The following is a 19,948-nucleotide window of genomic DNA, read 5'->3' on the forward strand; positions in this document are numbered from 1 at the left end:
GATAGGATAACTATCTTTTCAGTTGCTGTTACAAAATTTAAATGACTACTACTCTAAAGATTAAATACAGACTTTACATAACCAATCACAACAATGGAAATAAACCATAACTGAAACCATATAAAATCCTTCTCAGTTCAAGTGACAGTTCATTAGTAATAGCCTTATAGGTTATACAGAAGATAATATACACAGATTCTAAGTTATTTTTCCCCTTAAAAGCCACTGTCAGTATGATCACAGTCTTACTGTACAGACAAGTGACTTGAATATTTGTAAATACTAATGGGGAAAATTAAAGTTATAAAAGGAAAATGTATCAAGTACACCTTTAGACATTACTATACTATGATTTAAATTAAAAGCCCTAAGCATTCTCCTACACACTCCACTTTCAACCTAAATGGAGTATCACTGTCAGTATACAAACCTCAGAGGGCACTGCTAATCTAATTAGTATAACTATGCTAAAGCTATCTTACAAAGGAGATTAAGTTCAGATGTTTAGAAACCTTAACAATAACAGAAAGTTAGAAACCCTAAGCAGCTACTCATATTTAACTATAATTACCTTTTAAAGAGCATTTGACTAAACTCCAATATTTTCTATGGTCATTTATTAAAAGAAAGTTCTACCACACCTAAAGGATAAGGCATAGCCATCTACTAATTGGCATATTTGTTTATTTGTCTCAGTTCGTGAAAAGTTCCTTATTTGTGTAAGCAGCAAAACAAATTTCAACTGAATGATTGCTATATGCGAAAGGACTGAAGGCAACTGCCTCTGCAGTGAACTTTACAGTTCTCAACAGCACACACGCAACATGCTATCTGAAAAAGTTACTAACTGAACTACATGTATTAAATACTGAAAAAAGTTTTACATTTTTTTATTATAATTTATTTTATTTAACAATCTAAGAAGTTTGCAGCCATCAGAAGTTCCAGTGCAATTTCAGGTGCAATTGGGAATTCAGGAATCTCCGTAGAGCTGTTAGTATAGCGGACCTTGTAGGTGAAATACATGCATACTTTGGATAGGACATGGGATGGGATCTCTCTAAAATTCACCTCATTTGTTTCATTTTCTGCAAACTGTCCTGTAGAAAAAACCAAAACAAAACACCAAACCAAAAGTCAGACTCTCAATTCACGGCAAGATGAAATGCTTTACCACACAAATACAACACATTCTAAGTAGACTTGTGTTAGTCCCATATTCCTAGGTATTCAGCATAAAGCAGGATGTACCGCATTTACAACCCTCAAGAATATTAAGATCCCCTGCATTACAAAATGTTTATTTTGGCAGCAGTCTATTAACAATATTCTGAACAACTACACCAGAAATTTAGGTTTAATTCTAATGCTTGCTTGGTAGGTGGCTCTCGTTCAGTTCCAAAGGTCACAATAACAGTATTACAATCGAAATTTCTAGCTGTCTTAGCCAAGAAAGAAGTCTATATGTTCTGTATCTGCATATGCATACTTATCAGTAGTCCCTTTTATGATCCCAGTAACTTTGAATTTTCCAGTTTCAGGCAGATTTAACAGAGGGTTGAAACCTCAAAGACACATTAACTTGATAAGCTGTGAAAGCAGGCAGCAGGAGGGACAGGTAGGGGATGACAGTACAGAAGAGAGAAAGCACCCGTGTCAACTTCTCCCTCTTTTCTCCTCCACCCTTTTGGTCTTCACAGATTACTTCAGACACTTAAACCAGAGGCAGTCATATATGCAGTAACATGAGGTCCTTCCCTGCTGCAAATTCATCTCCCCTCCTCTTAAGCTAGCCTTTGACATTAAAAACAGGAACTCTTTGCCATAGGATCTCATGACCATATTGTGGCCTAAACCCCAGCAAGTGGCTAAGGACCACACAACCACTTGCTCACTTCCCCCTGCAGTAGACAAGCGAAGAGGAAAGGAAGAGCAAAAGGAAGAAAAGTCATGGGTCAAGAGAAAGAACTGTTTAATAAGCAAAAGACAAGTGGAAGAAAAGAAAAAAAACAATTCATGCAAAGGTGATCAATCACTACCTCCCATGGGCAGACTGATGCCCAGTCAGTTCCCAAGCAAAAGATGGCTAAATAGCTAACCTCCTTAACCTGCTCCTCTCCCTGTTTACTTCATGAGATTGTATGGCATGCAATATCCCTTTTGTTAGTTTGAGTCACCTAACTGGTGGTGTTCCCTTCCAACCCCTTGCACAATACCCCCACCTATTCATGGAGAACTGAGAAACAGAGAAGGCTTTGACACTGTGCAAACCCTTCAATAGCTAAAAACTTTGGTGTGTTATCAGCATTGTTTTGGTCACAAATCTAAACCACAGGATCATATGACCTGCTATGAATAAAATTAACTCTATACCAGCCAGACCCAGCAAAGAATACTAAAGGCTCCACCATGGAGGTGGCAAAGAATAGCTACCAACTCCTGTTTACTTTGAACTTGACAGCTACACATTTCATGTAATGCCCTCAAGTTCTCACACCATGGGAAACTAGTAGTAATGATACTGTAAGGTCTCTAACTCTCCAAAAGCAGACAGAGTCTAATTACATGGCTGCTAGTATGAAACCCCCCCACAGGTGCAATGTTCCACTGGAAACAGGAACTAGGCAGGATCTGGAAAAGTTACCACTTATTCCAACTTTCACACACTGTGTGATACAAATTCAAACCTGTCCAAAAGTGAGAACAAAGAACATGAAGGTACAATATCTTTTGTACCTACCTGGTCCACTCAACATAGCTTTTATTGTTCCTGATGTTAATGCATGCTCTCTTTTTACAATGAACTCATGGCCATCGGAGGATATTAACTTCACATACATAGCATCTGGGCCCTCACACCCACCATATGTTTTCTCTTCTCCATCTATAACGGAAAACAGAGTAACAGTTTCAGAACACACTGAGCGATTCACATCACTAAGTATGCAAGCTGCAGTCTTCTCTATATTTACAAACCAAAGAACCCAATATAATCAGAAATAAGACAGAAGCATTTTGCCTATTTGAAAATGGCTTCTCTGAATCACTCAGCTATCTGTTTTGAAGAAAGAATTTATGCAAAAGTAGGAACTTTTTTTTTATTAACATCTCTTCTCTCTCATTTCTCCATCACCAAATTCTGACATGATTTCCAAAACCTAGGTATGGATGAAATTTTCCTTTAGACATTATCAGGTGAATTGAACATACTACTGCTTCGCTCCATGAGGCTACTGCCGTATCTATCATACTTAGTAAAATGTATGATAAATATGGCTTTACTTACTAAAAGTTACCTGAATACACAAAAACCAAACCAAACAAATAAAAATCCCACAAACAAACAAAAAACCCACAAACAAACACACACACACGCCCCACAAAAAAAAAAAAAAAAAAAAAAAAAAAAGTGGTTTTGAAGTACAGGTAAGAGTAAAAGCAGTGAGTATTCCTGTACTGAAGAAATGATATAAAGATTCAGCCTCCCCCACCGCCCAGCCAAACCAAGCACTATGCAGTGTTAGTGCACATCCGTGTCGTGACCTTTGCTAGAAACAGGGAAAGTACAAAAGCAGGGAATTTGGAAACTCTCCCCACAGCAGTTTTGACCGCTTTTTCAATTTCTCTTCTCCCTTCTGTCTTACTACATACCTACCCTCTGTTTCTCTAGAAGCCCTTATCCCCCTTCCCTTTTTTGCTCCTTTATTTATTCTCTCCTAACAGTACTCTCTTTAAAAGTTGAAAAACCAACATGTCTGTTGCCACCACTGCACTGTTCGCTTTGTGCAGGATGAACAGTTCCTCCATCTTGCACCTGCCTTGTCTATTTAGGCAGCAGGCAGGAACCACTGACAGCTTTGTGCCTGTAGAGTGCTCAGCACTACAGGACACCATCACACTAAGGAGACTTGACTCTGTATCTGGCCTTTGCATATTCCTGTAAACTCTTCAGGAATAAAGACTGCAGTAATGTTAAAATATTTTTGAAAAAATGCATGTAAACCCCACCCCACCTAAATATACAATTCTGTCAAATTCAGACTGGAAAGTTAATGCCTTCTTTCAAACACTGTGTTTTCTAAGGGACTAATATAGCAAGTATTGCTAGAATACCATTAAAAGCACTTGAACTTGACACTGCACAAAATTTGATTTTCAAAACAGTATTATCTTGACAAAAAGTTAAAATTGAAAGTCCTAGAAGTTCTTCCAGCTTGGGAAAGTATAACAGAAAAGATCTGTACCCTTCTAGAAAAGTGATATACTGCTAGTATTTCATGACTGCATTCAGAAGTACGGGAGGTGAAACAGATATAGACTACAGCCTTGACATTTGATTGTTAGTGTTGTTTTTCCTTCTGACAAAACAAGGAATAGGAATTAATTATGTCAAAGTACCTCACGTTATATCTAGTGTTACAGCAAATACAGAATTCCCCCAATCAATAAAGCTGCTTTGTGAATTTGAAGTGAAAACTGAATTACCGTGTAGTTATTGCAGTTTTAATACAGTATTGCCAGTGCCAAACATGCTGAAGTACATTCAGGAAAAGTATAGATAAAACTATAATCTTTCCAATCATGTTTCATTAAGTAGTCATTTGTAGAGGCAGACAACAGTTTTGGAGATTTAGTCAGATCACACACAAATGTAACTTATCAGAAATCAGTCCTTATTATGATCTCTTTGCCAGAATTCAACAGGCTGACATTAATTAACAAACAAAAAAATGTAAAACAGCACACAGTGAAATTTTTTTGTCTACTACGTAAAAGCTTAGTGCTACAAAAGCCTAAAGGCATCCTGTTTTAGCATGTAAATTTTCAGCACTATGCATATTAAACAAGTGAAATCTATTGTTAGGTAGATGCATTCTGAACAGGTCTTTCGGCAAATGAACAGTCACTTGAGAAAATCTTCCTAAAAACATCTGTAGGGAGTTCCATTAACCCTTGAGGCTACAAGAAAACCAGTGACAAGATCAATATTTAAAGTCTTACAATCCACCTCCTCTACCCAACCTTCGAAATGATGAACTTACCCATTCTCTTCTTCTTAATTTTTTTTTCTTTTCAACTGCAGCTTTTGCAATAGGAGCGTCTGAAAAAAACCACAAGTGGCAACATCTTCAGTCAGTAATACAATTTCATAAGTCATCTTTAGTTATTAGCCTGAATGCTACCATAAACACTCTGCAGAAAGGAATCTCATGATATACAGCATGCTATGTTGATGAACATTATGTTTTGAAAACATTATGCTCTGAAACTTATTTTTCCTGTCGAGAGATCCCTACCATAATCCAGAAGCTGGAGAAAGGGCCCAAGAGGAAAAGTATGGAGTTCATCGAAGGGAAATGCAAATGCCTGTACCTTAGGAAGAATTACCCCAGGCAGTACTGTCTGGGGGCAAAGCAGCTTTGCAGAAAGAGACCTGGGGCTGTTGGTAGGCACCAAGTTGAACATGAACCAGGAATGTGCCTTTGCAGCAGAGGTGGCCAACAGCTGCCTGGGCTGTATCAGGAGGAGTGTTGCCAGTGGGTTGAGGATGGTGATCCTGCCCCTCTACTCAGTACTGGTGGGACACATCTAGAGTGCTGGGCTCAGCTCTGGGCTCCCCAGCACATGCCAGGCTGAACTGAATCCTGCAAAAAGCCACAAAGATGACCAAGGGGTGGGAACACCTGTCATACAAGGAGAGACTGAGAGAACTGCGGTTGTTTAGAGCGGAGAAGAGAAGGGTGAGCAATGACTCTAATCAGTGTGCACTAAATACCTGGCCTCCAACTTATCCTTTCCAGGAGATTGACAGTTCCTGATACAGCCACCAATGTCACCTAGATAGTCTACTTCAGACATTTAACGTAGGTATTTACACGGTAAGTTAACCAGGGGCTTCTATAGGTTATAAATATTGACATCCAGCTTGCTACAAATTTTGCCAGTTAAATGAATCCAAAGAGTTAGAGAAATAGAAGCACTTGTTTACAGAACAAATCTGGTATGCTCAGTTACAACATTTATTTCTTTACTTTGAACTGCATCTCTGCTGTGGAAAAGAAAACTTTGGAAGAGAAATTCCAATCACCCACCTGCTGTCCTAAAATTCCTTTCACATCAACAGCTACTCTCCAAACATTAACCCAGTACAAATCAATACTACTGTTCAGTAGTACATTACCACTGTTCTGTGCCCACACATTCAGGAAAACAGCACCAGTGATTCTGGGTGGTTTCACAGCTGATACCCAGAGCTGGCAGCAGCAAAAAGGCTGGTAGGAATTCTGACAAACCATGTTCTTGCTTTGAAAAGCAACAAGTGACAGCAGAGGCATGAACTGTGACTACCCACTAGAAAAGGACTCCAGGTGTTAAAACCAGAATATGGACCACTACTCACATCTCTTCCCTCCAATGTTTCTGGTAAAAGCTTAGCAAAATATGAAAGCAAGTTGAGGAGGAAGCTGCAAGATTTGGAGGGAGCATTACAGAGATCTCTGCATCTCTTCAGAAGATGCAGCTCTTTGCTACTGCCGATAGCTTCACTTCTCACCATCACTTTCACGCCAATTTGTTCCATCTCCTTTTTCTCAAATTATTTCTATATTTCTAAAACTATAAACTACATTTCTACAAATATGCAATAGTCTGAATGTTTCCTCAAGCTTTCAGAGGGTGACTTACTATGTACACATAATCAAACTACACATGCATAACCAACTGTTTTTAGTTGTCTCTGGAGAACTCAGCAGAAATCATCCTCCACTTACATCATGGTCTTTGAAAATTATCCTTATTTCACAGAAATAGCTTAAACTATTTTCCTTCCCCGCTGCTATCAGGCACATCTTCACCTATACTCTTGCAGATGAAAAGTTCCTGAATATACAATTCAGGACACATTTCAAGAATGACCTTTGAGAGTTAACTTGCATCCACTGTCATTGAGACACCTTAATATCAAGTGTTAAGTGCCTTTGCCATTTTCAGTAATTCCAGGAACTCATCCAAGGAAATTACATCTAGGTGCTGGAACAGATGCAGCACAAAGCTGATGGGATCTTTTACCCTATTTCAACAGTTTTTGTAAATAGATATCAATCATCTTATTGGAGAGTATCTGTTGCTCAAGAACTGAAGGGATACCTGACATTACTACTTCTGCTTTGCAGGAGAGGATCACTTTGCTACCTCCCTTTCAAGCCACAGAATCCTTCCCTACATTCCAAAAGAGTAGTGAAAATAATAGCAACAATAAAACAAACAAACAAACAAACTGAAAACCCCAAACAAACAAAAAAACCAACAAAAACAAAACCACAGAAGAAGTGATACCATTTGGAGGTACTGGTGATGATAACATGTGCCTTGGTTTCCCACAAGAATAATGCCACTAAATATCAGAATAAATACAGGCTAGTTAGTGGGAATGCAAATATATTAACACCTTGCAAGATAAAAGCATAACTTGAGAATTCTAATACATTAAAACTGGGGAACTGAAAAAAAATGTCTACACCAGAACATTAGAGTTGTCCCCAAAAGCTGCAATTATTAAATTATAAATATAAAAAGAGCATTTTTATAAAATCAAATGAAATGTGCTATTATATGATGGGGGGGGGGGGGGAACCAAACCAAACCAAAACCCAGCAGTTAACACTTGAGAAAAAAAAAATTACCAGGCTCAGTGGTCTGAATTCAACTGTGTTAAAAAGGAAGATGGGATAGAAGTGCAGTAAGTGTTGCAGATTTAGGATATGCTGGACTAAACCAATACCTAAAAAATGAATCAATCATTTCCTTGAAAAAAGAAAACCCAATCAAGATGCAATCTGGAATCCGTAAATCATAAACAGATGAGAAGGTAATCTTAAAATGAGATAGAATCTTACTACCAAAATATAGTATGATGTTGCAAACATGGAACAACTGGGCCAGAAAAGAGCTACTAATTCCTCAAAAAACTCTTTGTTTTTTTTGTTTGTTTTAAACCATGCTGCCAGAAAAAGAGTAGGCAGATTTAGACAATACAGAACTGGAAAGCACTGCAGAACAAATAAGTCACCAGTCTTGAAAATTACAAACTAGGAGCGACATGAAAATATATCATATTAAATGCAAGATTCCTGCACATAAGGACTGATACAAGTTTCTTTCATGTAGTGAGGGCTTGTTAATTGGGAGCATAGTCATTCAGTGGTCAATTATAAGCTGATGCAGCACTGTAATTGGGGTGGGGGAAAGGAGAAGGAGGCAAATGCATATCAAGGATTTCTTTGCAATAAAGATGGGGAAATATGAACATTGTTGCAAGTGAGCAACAACTTGTCTGGAATACAACACACAATTCCGAATTCCTGTTTTCAAGAAAACCAAATTCTAATTACAAGAACTACAGAAATGACCAAAGAGCCTGTTAGTCTCGCTTTACTCAGTTTAGCAAAATAAAACTACAATGAAGATACACATAAGAATTTATTAAAAGGATAAACAAAGAGGGAAAAGTATTCTAATGTTTTTCCTCAGTTTAAGTCCAACAAAAGAACATACACTAAAAAAAAAAGAATAAAATTCACACTGCTATTCCAGAATCCAAGTTTGGTTCCAAATACAGAACAAAACAAATATTCTATTGCCAAAAGTAAGAGATGCAGAAAGCCTACCTGCATTTAAGAACAAGGCATAATACATTCCATTATATGATGCATTTGACATGTAAGCAAGGGATACACTTTGGTTTCACTCAGTTTCTATTCTGGTATCATAGAGTCAATGCAACAAAAGAGAAGGAAAGAAAACCAAAAAACCTGGGAAACATGAAAAACCTAAAAAATAACCCCAAACCAATAAAAAAATCCAAACCAGTAACTCCAAGCCAATAATAACCTGTTAGCATCTACTGGTTCTTCTTCTGGATTGTCGTGGTTTAAGCCCAGGCTGTAAATCAGAACCACGCAGTCTACTTCCCCCCCACCTTTCTTCCCTCTGCTCCTGGAGGGACGGGGAGGAGAATCGAAAGAATGTAACTCCCATGGGTTGAGATAAGAAGAGTTTAATAACTAAGGTATAACACAAATCACTACTGCTACCACCAATAATAATAATGATAAAGGAAATAACAAGGAAGAGAATACAACCGCTCACCGACCAGTACCTCACTCCCACCCCGCCGTGATCCAGCCCTTCCAGGGACCTCTCCGTTCTACATCCTGGGCATGACGTGCTATGGTATGGAATACCTCTTTGGCTAGTTTGGGTCAGGTGTCCTGTCTCTGCTTCATCCTGGCTTCTCCTCCTCCCTGGCAGAGCATGAGACTCACAAAGTCCTTGGTCAGGGTAAACATTCTGACCAGCAACTGAAAACATCAGCTTTATCAGTATTATTCCCAGGCCGAAAGTCAAAACCACAGCGCTGCACCAGCTACTAAGAAAAAGAAAAACTGACTGCTGCTGCTGAACCCAGGACATGGATCAAGAAGTGTTCAGTGTGTCATGATGCTTTAGAAGATACTGCAGTTCAAAATTATTGTTTTATGAAAAGCATCTTCTTCTCTAAAGCTACATTCAAGTCGTCTGAGACAGTATTAACATGATCTTGCGCAAGCCACAGCTTATTTTTAGTCAACTATCTTATTGGTTCCAAAGTTTACAGAAAAATAAGTGGGATAGCAGAAGTAATACACCAAAACACTGGCACAGAAAATCATAGAATAGTTAGGGTTGGAAAGGACCTTAAGATCATTTAGTTCCAACTCCCCTGCCATGGGCAGGGACACCTCACACTAAACCATGCCACCCAAGGCCTCATCCAACCTGGCCTTGAACACTGCCAATGATGGAGCATTCACAGCTTCCTCGGGCAACCCATTCCAGTGCTTCACCACCCTTAAAGAATTTCAAGATTTATTTATTTCTTGGATAGAATCTTGCTTTGCTATCTAATAGGAGGTAGAATTCCCAGTCACACCCAAGTTATTGCTTGTGGGTATAGTAAAAATAGTGTGGAGAGAAATTTGCTGCAGAAAAAAAATATATTTTTAATTGACAATTGCATGTCCTTAAGTGCTAAATAGTAGGTTAGAAACAGAAAAGTCAAGTGACCTAGTATACTCTCTTACCAGAAATTCTTTTCTTACAGTGTATTTTCCAATGCACTATTTATTGAAAAGGATGTCACTATTTCCTTCTGCATAATGAAAACAATAGAAGTGACTTTTCTTCCAAGACAACATAAAGAAAGAGACCTGTATTTTAATTACTTTTCCACATTCCGCAGCTGCTCATCTGCCTTCACCAAGACTACACCAAAAGGGAAGAGAACAATCCAAGTTTTCTGAACACTCAAGCATTTGCCTTTTTTTACTATGTATTGCTGATCTGCCTATTTCAGACTCCTGCAAAGAACCACTGATTATTGTTGAAGCACATTCATAATTCCATTTCCTCTTCAAGAAGCTTATGTGGCATTAGCAATTACGTAGCTCAACTCCCTGTCTTTAGTATCAAAAATGCACGTATATTAGGTACTACTGCTCTTCTGCCTTGCTTCCTTAAAAAAAAAAAAAAAAAAAAGTGAGCAAAACCTGCAATTGTTAAGAGGAAGATTACATAAAAAAGATATGCCATTTTTTAATAAGTGAGGGAGATTAAGAGACAACTAGAACCAGTGCATCTGGCACAGAAACTTTCCAACCAGTCTAAATAGGAAGCTCTTGCTGTAGAAAACAAAGTTCTCATTAGGTATTAAAGAATTGAAAATTTTCACAAGTTGCTAGAATATTTACACCTATGAGGTAGAATTTAACAAAGTATCATAAAACATGGTAATTAACCCACACAAGGCATGTGTTCTTGTTAGCCTACTTCAACATCTTATTCTCCTCCTTTACAACTCTAAGAAGAAATACTAGGGTATGGTGAGTTTCGTTTGATCTCTTTTCTACTTCTCTTGAGCACTGAATGCAAGACAAAAGCCAAAGCATGTGCATGACCTTCCCACCTCACTCTCAAAGCTGTGTACTCATCCCCAAAGCTTCCCAGAATTATAATTTCCTTGTACGTCCTGTATGTATGTCAATGAGACTGGAATAGACATATACTTATGCTATGAAGGGCATACACCAACTTAACTGAACACATGCAAGCACTGCACAGATTCCTGAATGCCACTGCTTCATTCTGCTTAGCACAAGCAAATTAAATCTATGCAAACATTTCAAGCACTCAAATTCTTTGATCCCACAGAAAACTCTGAAAAACTCAGATTCTGGTTGAAAGAAAGGCAAATGGCTTCCAATTCATTAGCTGCGCAGTGCACACACAGCCTCTGTCTGCTTCAGCTGGTGACATTTTTTATCTATTAATTTTTGGAAAATATGGGCAAATAATATAAATGTCTTCACAATTCCTTGATCAGTTTAGAAGCAAAATGTGACATTTTCTGGGTGTCATTTGTATATCTGTAAGAGTTCATCAGCAAACAAACACTGTTGTGTGTTAAAAGAGAAGCCTCCTACTCTTCAAGCCTAAATTCTAGTCCTATTCTTGATCCTGTACACTAACTTGTTTAAAAATACTGCTCTCCAGTTCAGTACTCATTGTTCACCACACATAAAGAAACCTTAATGTAAATGAGGATTGTAGCATACTTGGAAAACACATGAAAGAAAACCTGTACGGTGTGATTTATACATCAGCTGATTCACTGCTCCATGCTCACGGGCACTAAAATTCAAACATTCAGGAGCACAGTGAAGTGTGACCAGATAGTATACTGTGGGTGAATGCTAGTTAAGATAAACAGGAGGTGAGGTAGGATACCACATAGGGAGTATGAAAGATCTCACGTAAGATGTTCTTCTTCTGCCCATGGAAACTTTCCTTTTCAGTACTCCCAATAAAGTTTTAAGGGAAAAAGAAAAGGCAGGGGGGTGTTACTGTTTTCCTCCCAACATACAATAAAAGCCCTGTACTGTACAGCTCTGGCCATTAGGGATAAAAACAGCTGCTAGCAGATTGCAAAATGTCATAGGCATTCATCAAAGACTACTGTTATGCAAGCCACACCAAGTTGAAGATAATTTAAGTTCTGAACCTTTCTAGGTGCAAGAGAACTTGTCAAAATACATCAGAATTACTTTATTTCCATCTGACAAAACTCACAATTCTATGACAAAACTTGGGGGTTTCTTGTAATATACACTGAGAATTGCAAAAACACATTCAAACATCTGAAGCTAAGTACACTTTTAAAAGGTATTAATTTCTCCCCAAAGTGTAAGGGTTCGGGAAGCATGAACACAAACATACTGGAAAAAGAAATATGAGGTTAGGAGATAGAGGAAGATACTCAGAAAATCCACTGGATCTCCTCATGGTACCAATATTAAGTCTTCACATTAAGACTATATGAAACCACCCAAATTTGTTAATCCCCTACTGTAGTATAAAAAACCCCCAGAAATCTCAAATTACTTTGACACAAGAAAAAAAAAATAAATGCTGAAGTGCTGAAAGTTTCTAAAGAATATCTCAAAGCTCCCAATGTTAATAGGAAATGCCCATTACTGACAAAACTTAAGTACATTAAAAGGCTGACCTCAAGGTGTATGGTGTGCACTATGTGTGCAAAGATGATAGCCAATGTACCATAAAAAAACCCTAATTAACACTTATTCCCCTTGTAAGTTCACTCTTGACTTAATAAACGTTATTTCTCTCCCAACAATAGTTTTTTGGCCACTATATATATATGGATAGCAAAACCAGGAAATTGGAGCACATCAGGGATTATTCAGAAATGTGTATACAAACATACATCTTATCTCAAAGGTCCCTCACCTGCCTATCTATGTTCTTCTGGCTTTCTTCCAAAGTGAACTTTTGCAAGTGATCTTCAGCAAGCCCAAGTAAACAAGTGGCCTGTGACTATCTAAACTTCCCTACTAAGCTTAGCTCATAAGCTACAGTATTAAATACACATCTTTAAGTTTCTGCGCACAAACTGAGATTAAACTGGACAACAAAGTTAACCACTAATACCACCATCACCTTTTCATCCGAATGTCTGAAGCCATCAACAACTTTCCAATGCTTAGGTTCCTTTATATTAAAGCAGAATCTTTCTCTGAGGAACACATGGTACTAAGAACCTTATTTTTCTTACTATATGTAAGTGTATCACTCTTCTGTCAACCTTGCTTTGCTTATATTCGTCGACCATTACAGCTAAAGCACTTTAACCGGCACTTCTCACCTTGGTATAACAACCCCTGCGGGTGCATCCTAAATGCTTTTGGCCTTAGCTTTTTCCCACTCTCTGGGGCCTGGCGTGGGAAGAGGGTGGGCGTCATTTGTGGCGGAAAAAGTTTAAGAGCGATACTTAATTAAAACGTGGTTCCGGAAAGCCCCTATCCCGGCGGCGCCTGGATTTCAAGGAGGCCGCTTCGCTCCCGCAGAGAAACGCGCCCTTCATGACCGCCCCGGCGGGGACCCCCAGCCTGGCACCGCGCCCCTCCACGCACCCCCGGCCGCTCCAAGCCTCCCGTTCCGCGGCCCGGCTTCCGTGCACCTCTAGCAGCAGAGCGATAGCGGCGCAGTGGGCAAGGCCCGCTGCCCTACGAGGGGCAGGCCCCGGGGCTCCCCGCCCGCCTCGGCCCCCAAACAGCGGCGGAACCGCCGCAGCCACTCACCCGTCAGCACCGCTCCCTCCGCCCCGCTCGCAGGGCCCCGCCGTATCGGGCCAGTTGCCTCACAAGAACTTCCGGCCAGGTCGCAGGTCACTTCCGGCTCGAGCCCCCCCGGCGCCCTGCCCTTGGAAGGCGTGCTGCACCCGGCTCCCGGCATGCCGTACGGCGGGAACGGTGCATGCTGGGGCGCGTAGTTCCGGGGGAAATAGGTTCCTGTTCGCCATGTTAGAAGTGGAAGGGAGAGATGCTGAGGCCGTGCTGCCCAGGCTGTTTTGGGGCTGGCGGCAGCCGTGGTCTCCGAAGGCGGGCACAGTCTGTGACTCACCGGACGTGGGTCCTAGCCCGAGGGCGTACGCTCTCAGCTCGCCCCGCTCGGCTGTTCCCACGCATGCAGTGCCAGTGGCACCCTTGGGTGCCGTCTAACAGTCACAGCCCACCCTCTTGGCCGCCGTGCTGTACCGCCAGGTGGAGGCGGCCGCCGGCAGCCTCGCGAGGGCGCGGTGGAGTCGGCCGGACCGCTCCTGCCGGCGGAACCAAAGCGCGGGCTTGCGGGGCGGTGAGCGGCTGCCGCTGGTGCACCCGTCGGCGCGCTGCTCTCTACCCGGCCGCAGCGGGACGCGGTCCGATACGATGCTGCTGCTGCGGGCTGCGGGCTGTCGGCGTGCCGCCGCCCCGGCCTCCGCTGCCGCCGCCGCCTGGCTGAGGGGCGCTGCTCATCACGGGCTCTCCGCCGCCCTCCGCCGCCGGGCGGCCCAGCCCACCGCCCCGGGGACCCAGCAGGTTGTGTAGAAGAAGGGGGGGACGGGGACGGGGCCGCGCTGCCCTCCCCGGGAGGAGCTGGCCGGGGGCAGGGCGGCAGTCCTGGGTTCGCGGCTTTTTCAGTTCGGAAAATGGGGATCTAAATGAGGAACTTAGGTCCCCCTCAGGGCTATTTGAGATCAGACGGAGGCCTGGCAGGCGTGGGCCCTGCTAGTGTCCGGGTGCAGAGCCATATGTGAAATAATGGCAAGCTGAGTGTTCGTCAGTGGGCTTGCAAGTATTAAATGCTTTCTTGGGATATCTACATGGAGAATTACGAAAACAGTCAAGAAATATATTAGTTCGACTTTGTGGTGTGATTTGTAGTATAACATAACTTTAATTTCTAATTTAAGATGCTTGGAGTAGGTTCAAGGCTAGGAGAAACCTAGTGTGCTGTATATGTATATATGCTTATATATGTATTATAAGGAAGAAATTCTTTACTGAGAGGGTGGTGAGGTACTGGAATGGGTTGCCCAGGGAGGTTGTGAATGCTCCATCCCTGACGGTGTTCAAGGCCAGGTTGGATGAGGCCTTGGGTGGCATGGTTTAGTGTGAGGTGTCCTTGGCCATGGCAGGGGGGTTGGAACTAGATGATCTTAAGGTCATTTCCAACCCTAACTATTCTGTAATTCTATAAAGTCTAGATTGGTGCTGATGTTGTTTGGCCATATACTGCGTTCATCTTTTAGGTTACATCTCTTCAAGGATTGGCTGTTCGCAGCCTCAGCACATCCACCCCTCATGATCACCCAGAACACGGAAGATTAGTTTATAAAGGAAATTTGGCAAAGGCAGTGTTAGGTATGTGACTTGAAATTATTTGTATTGCCTTTTTTTTTTTTTATTTAATTATTTAACAGTGTTTGATAACTTTAAAATCAAACATTGTAAAAGTGAGTGTTCTCTTTTCCAACCCTGTTAAAACCTGGATCCTCTGTACAGAAAAAATTGTGGTGATGGTGCGTGGTTTCTGCTTCTACACTTGGGTGTGCAGGGAGTTCTGTAGGTACTGTGCACCTCTGTAACTTTGCAGCTTCTTTCTGTTTCCCTTGCAGCTTTTGGAGTGTGTTACCCAGCCCAGTAGCAAACAAAGACTAGCTGTAACTGCTGTTTGCATTCTGTATGTTTTCAAACGTTACTGAAGTGTTTCTGAAGTAGACAGATACTGTGATGAAATGCACTACCTGTGACGAGACTTTGTTGATCGTTCTTTGACCAGTTAATGTTACAAAGTCCTACTGAAAAGTCACCTGCTGGATGTTTTCTGATATGCATTTTTGAAATGTATCTTAAGTAAGGAGGAAGTATGCTTTAACACACTTAATAACCAGAGTGTTTTAGACTACTGGTTCTCATGGGGGCTTAAGGACCATGGGTTATCCACAATACTGGTTACTGCCATTTAGGCTGCATGCAAGATGACTGTGGAGTACTTGTTAATATTGACTAACATAGGGTTTCCAAGTTGCGCATGGTAGGAGACCAGGCAAGCTTCTTTATAATGCACACTAAGTGTCAACATTGGTTACTGATGAGGAGAGAAATTCCCAGTCATGTTTGTGATGTTTACCATTGTGTCTGTCCATGATTGGATCAAGTTTCTTTTGAAATCAGTTTCCTGTCTGTGAAGTAAAACCTGAATAGGTGTGCATAATATGTGCTAGTAGCTGAGTTCATCATAGAAATAGAGCCAGTTACCAGCTTTGATAAACCCAGCATGAACATATAAATGAACCAGAACAGTGGCAAGAAGACAAGATTGAACTTCCAATGGTTCCTTTTTGAGCTTAAGAAAAAGGGACCTGGATTTTCAGTAACTGCAGTGGTTCAAGTAATGCAATCAATACCCAATAGCAGAACTTATGTAATTATAGAGAAAACATATAATATACACATAACGTAAATATACACATAAGTATTAACTTTTGTTTTCTTTTTGTTTTGTTCTATGTAGGTGTGAAGTTTTTCTCTTACTCCACCAGCATATTCAACCTATTCATGATGCCCTACCTCATGTTCAAAACTGGTATTGGATTTGAAAGTCTGTTTATACAAGCTGCTTTTTATGGGGTGGTTGGGTTTTTTACATTTGTAACTCCAGTTACGTTGCATGTCCTTACAAAAGGCTACGTGATTCGACTCTATTATAAAGATGAAATGGACACATACACAGCCATTACATACAATGCAATCTTGGCAGAAAAAGCAACTGTTTTCCATCAGAAAGATGTAAAGATTCCAGACATCACCAAGATGTTTACAACATTTTATGCTAAAACCAAGTCAATGCTTGTTAATCCTACACTTTTCACAGATCCTCAGGATTTTAACCATCTCATGGGCTATGACAAATCCTTTTATTTTAACTTAGAGGAAGAAAATGAAGCCAGTGAAAAGAAATAATTCGAAGATAATGAATGTCACTATCATTGTTCACGGTGCCACGCTATAAATGGGAAAGAATGTAAAATTTTCTTACACTTTCTTAATTGTCAGATAGCTAGAGTTTCCCCAATGCATTTTTGGAATGTATAAAAAAACTCAAAATATTTTTTTGAACTTAAAAATGATGTGAGGGTTTCTTCAGAGTTAATGACACAAAACATAGTAAAACCAAACAAACAAACAAAAAAAAAGCTTAGATCCGTCTTGTGCTTTTAATGTTAACTATCCAGGAGAAGTGTAAAACACATGGGCTGTGCAGCAGTCTCACCATCTCCATTGCAAAGAGAACAGTTTCTTTAAGAAGAATCAGCAGTGCTCGTTACCTGTCAAGTGCATAGTTAAGCTTTAAAGATTAATTATCCTTAATCCAAAAAGATCAGGCTTTTTTGTCAATGCTGCTGGTGGTACAAAGGGAGTGGAAATGAATTTCACTTTGCTTTGTGAGAGCATGGGTAGCCAGGAGGAGTCTTCAGAAAGCAGACAGATATTGTTGCTGGTTCCTGCTACAGCCTCTGTCTACGGGCCTGCAGGCCTTTGGAGAAGACAGGGAGAATGGCTGCTTTGTCATAATCTCTAGCTACTCACAGCTTCTCAATGGTTTCTTGATCTAGAGCCCCATTCTGAGCAGCCCTGACCCCAGAGGTCGAGAGCTGGAAGCCTTTCTCTTGCTGGGGGGGAAAGCGCCTTGGCATAAGATTTGCTCTGTGCATATGCCATCGTAAACAGGTGCTGTATCTGAACTGAATTTAAGAAAATACTAGAAGCTGTTTGTTAAAATGGATTCTGTGAACATGTAAGGTGGGGAAGCAGAAGGGAATCTCCTGTAGAGTGCTGTTTATGACTTGTGCTGTTAAAAGCATACCTCTTGATTTTAAGCACTGCGAAGAAAGCCACCTTTAGCTCAAGTGAAAAGAGGATTAGGTCTTTTTTATGTGACTAGACTGGTTAGTTCTGCAGTCTGAGTACGCAGAAATTGGATTTAAATATTTTTAGTCCAAGGAGAAGTTTGTCACATAAACTGACAGGTACCTTTTTTCAAATAATGAACGACATAATATTTTGAGGCTTAAAAATGACTGAACTAAAAAAAAAAGGCAGCAAAATTCAAATTAATCCTTTTGTATTAGAAGTGCCCTATGTAATAACTAAATCTTGCTACTAATAAAATCATCCTGATACTGCAAATAAAAAGAAAATAATTATTGCTACCCTTCCAGATGTTTCCTAAGTTCTAGCTGAAAAAACGTATTTAAAAGTCTAAATGTCTTCCAAGACTATTACTGCTGATCCCCATCATAGGATGACACTATATATCACATTAAGCCATTAGTGTTTTAAGATGTTATTTTCCTGACTGTTGAAGCTGCTCTCAGTGTACTTGCTGAGTAATTATAAAGCGAATCATCCCATCCAGATATTTTTGAGACAGTTTGGAACAGCTATAATTTTAAAAGCCTGCTCTATCTCCATTAAGCCAGTATCACTCCTTAGGTAACAATAATATATAACAAAAAATTCTGTAAATCATACTGAAGACATGAGGCCAATTCTGACCACTTGGTTGTACTACTTGTCCTTATTGAAATCATGGTTTACACCTAATTAAAAATAATCTTTGCATGTCTGATGTGTTTACTCTTCTTTTTGTGCTTGCACATAAAGTTAACTTCCATCTTTAAATGCCAAGTACAGAAAGAAGAGGACATAAGAGTTTGCAGGAGAAGGACCCAAAACTGTAGTATTCGAACAACCGTTGTTTGTTCTTCATGTTAGAAACAAAATAAAGGAATGGAAATGTAACTCAAAAAGACTTCCAGATGCATTTCTGTTTTACTTTGGGTTCTGAACAGTTTGTCTTAATGCAGATATTTCATAGTGCATGGAGTGTATTTCCAAGTGGGAAACTGCAGTGCTTGGTGTCCTTCTAAGCCAGGAAATGTGCATAAACCAAAACATGCTCTCTTGGTAGTAACAAATTCTGCAAGAGAAGTGACTGTAGTGTGAATGTTTCAATAAATACATTGCTATCAAGTAATTCCCAAAGCTTGGTTATGTTACTTCCACATCCTTCGCAATCTTATTAATTTTGTGAACTTTTTTTTTTTTCCCGATTTATATCCTTGGTGAAAAATACTTCTAATTGCAGAAGTATTACTCCCTGCTAACACTGTGATCCCTGGAAGCTGCTGTTCTTTCTTTGGGTGTAGGTAATTTGTGTACAACGTGGAAGAAACAATTAATTTATAAGACCTAGAGATTATGCTCAATGCTTGGAGATTATGAAGGAAATACTGATGTAGAAGCCCAGTCTTCTAAAATATCTGATTTACAAGCTATCTTATTTGCAAGGCTACACCTACTATGAAGGCTGCCAGCTCCTGCAGCCTTTCCAGTACCATCTTACTCTGGTACCAGTTCCACTTAATCTGCTGTGAAGGACAGGAATGTATAAAATGACTCAAGCTTCTTTCCTAGACATATGCTTCCTATCCCTTTCCAGCCTTAAAAGCTTCCACAAAAGGTTATACATGATTTTTTTCTTAAGGAAACAGGCAGGATACTTGTGAATTTTAATTTTCAGCCTTTGAGTATGTGCTGTTTTCTTGCCAGTGTCTCTCTCCATTTTTCTCAAGTTTTTTGAGTTTGTCCACGATATTATTCATTAATCTCTATCTGTTCTTAATTAGGAAGTACAATGCTGCTTGCCATTCTTTAACGTTATTGTTCAGATTAAATTATCCCACAAGCCTCAGCCTTTCCTTGCAAACATAAAAATTTCTGATGAGAAAATTATCCCCTTTTGATACTTCAAAGAGAAATCTTCAAAGCTCTGAGGTACTTCACACTCTTAACCACACTCTCTAGAATTAAAAGGTAACTAATGTCACTGGAGCTTGCTTTATTACAAACCAAAATCGTGCATTGGCAAAGATGAAGAAAATCTGTAGATATTTACATGGTACTGTGAGGGCCTAACTTAGGTGATGGAAACTTCCTGAAATTCTGTT

The 19,948-nt window shown here is 40.1% G+C and overlaps 2 protein-coding genes across 4 annotated transcripts; one reads left to right on the forward strand and one right to left on the reverse strand.

Moving 5' to 3' along the window:
- Positions 1-667: 667 nt before the first annotated feature.
- Positions 668-13,808, reverse strand: ELOC (elongin C). 3 transcript variants are annotated; one of them, XM_080639388.1, is made up of 4 exons: positions 13,695-13,808; positions 5,043-5,101; positions 2,741-2,884; positions 668-1,100 (listed from the first exon to the last, which is right to left on the reverse strand). In XM_080639388.1, the coding sequence occupies exons 2-4, from the start codon at positions 5,044-5,046 to the stop codon at positions 910-912; spliced, it is 339 nt and encodes a 112-aa protein (XP_080495514.1). In that variant the 5' UTR covers positions 5,047-5,101; positions 13,695-13,808; the 3' UTR covers positions 668-909. The 3 variants fall into 3 exon arrangements, with proteins under 3 accessions (XP_080495514.1, XP_080495515.1, XP_080495516.1); XM_080639389.1 differs by lacking the exon at positions 13,695-13,808 and adding an exon at positions 13,527-13,669; XM_080639390.1 differs by lacking the exon at positions 13,695-13,808 and adding an exon at positions 13,259-13,499.
- Positions 13,809-13,902: 94 nt separating this feature from the next.
- TMEM70 (transmembrane protein 70) lies at positions 13,903-19,702 on the forward strand. Its single transcript, XM_080639387.1, has 3 exons — positions 13,903-14,471; positions 15,185-15,296; positions 16,450-19,702. The coding sequence occupies exons 1-3, from the start codon at positions 14,322-14,324 to the stop codon at positions 16,896-16,898; spliced, it is 711 nt and encodes a 236-aa protein (XP_080495513.1). The 5' UTR covers positions 13,903-14,321; the 3' UTR covers positions 16,899-19,702.
- Positions 19,703-19,948: the final 246 nt, after the last annotated feature.

Source organism: Psittacula echo (assembly GCF_963264785.1).
Source record: "Psittacula echo genome assembly, chromosome: 2".
NCBI classification, from domain to species: Eukaryota; Metazoa; Chordata; class Aves; order Psittaciformes; family Psittacidae; genus Psittacula; species Psittacula echo.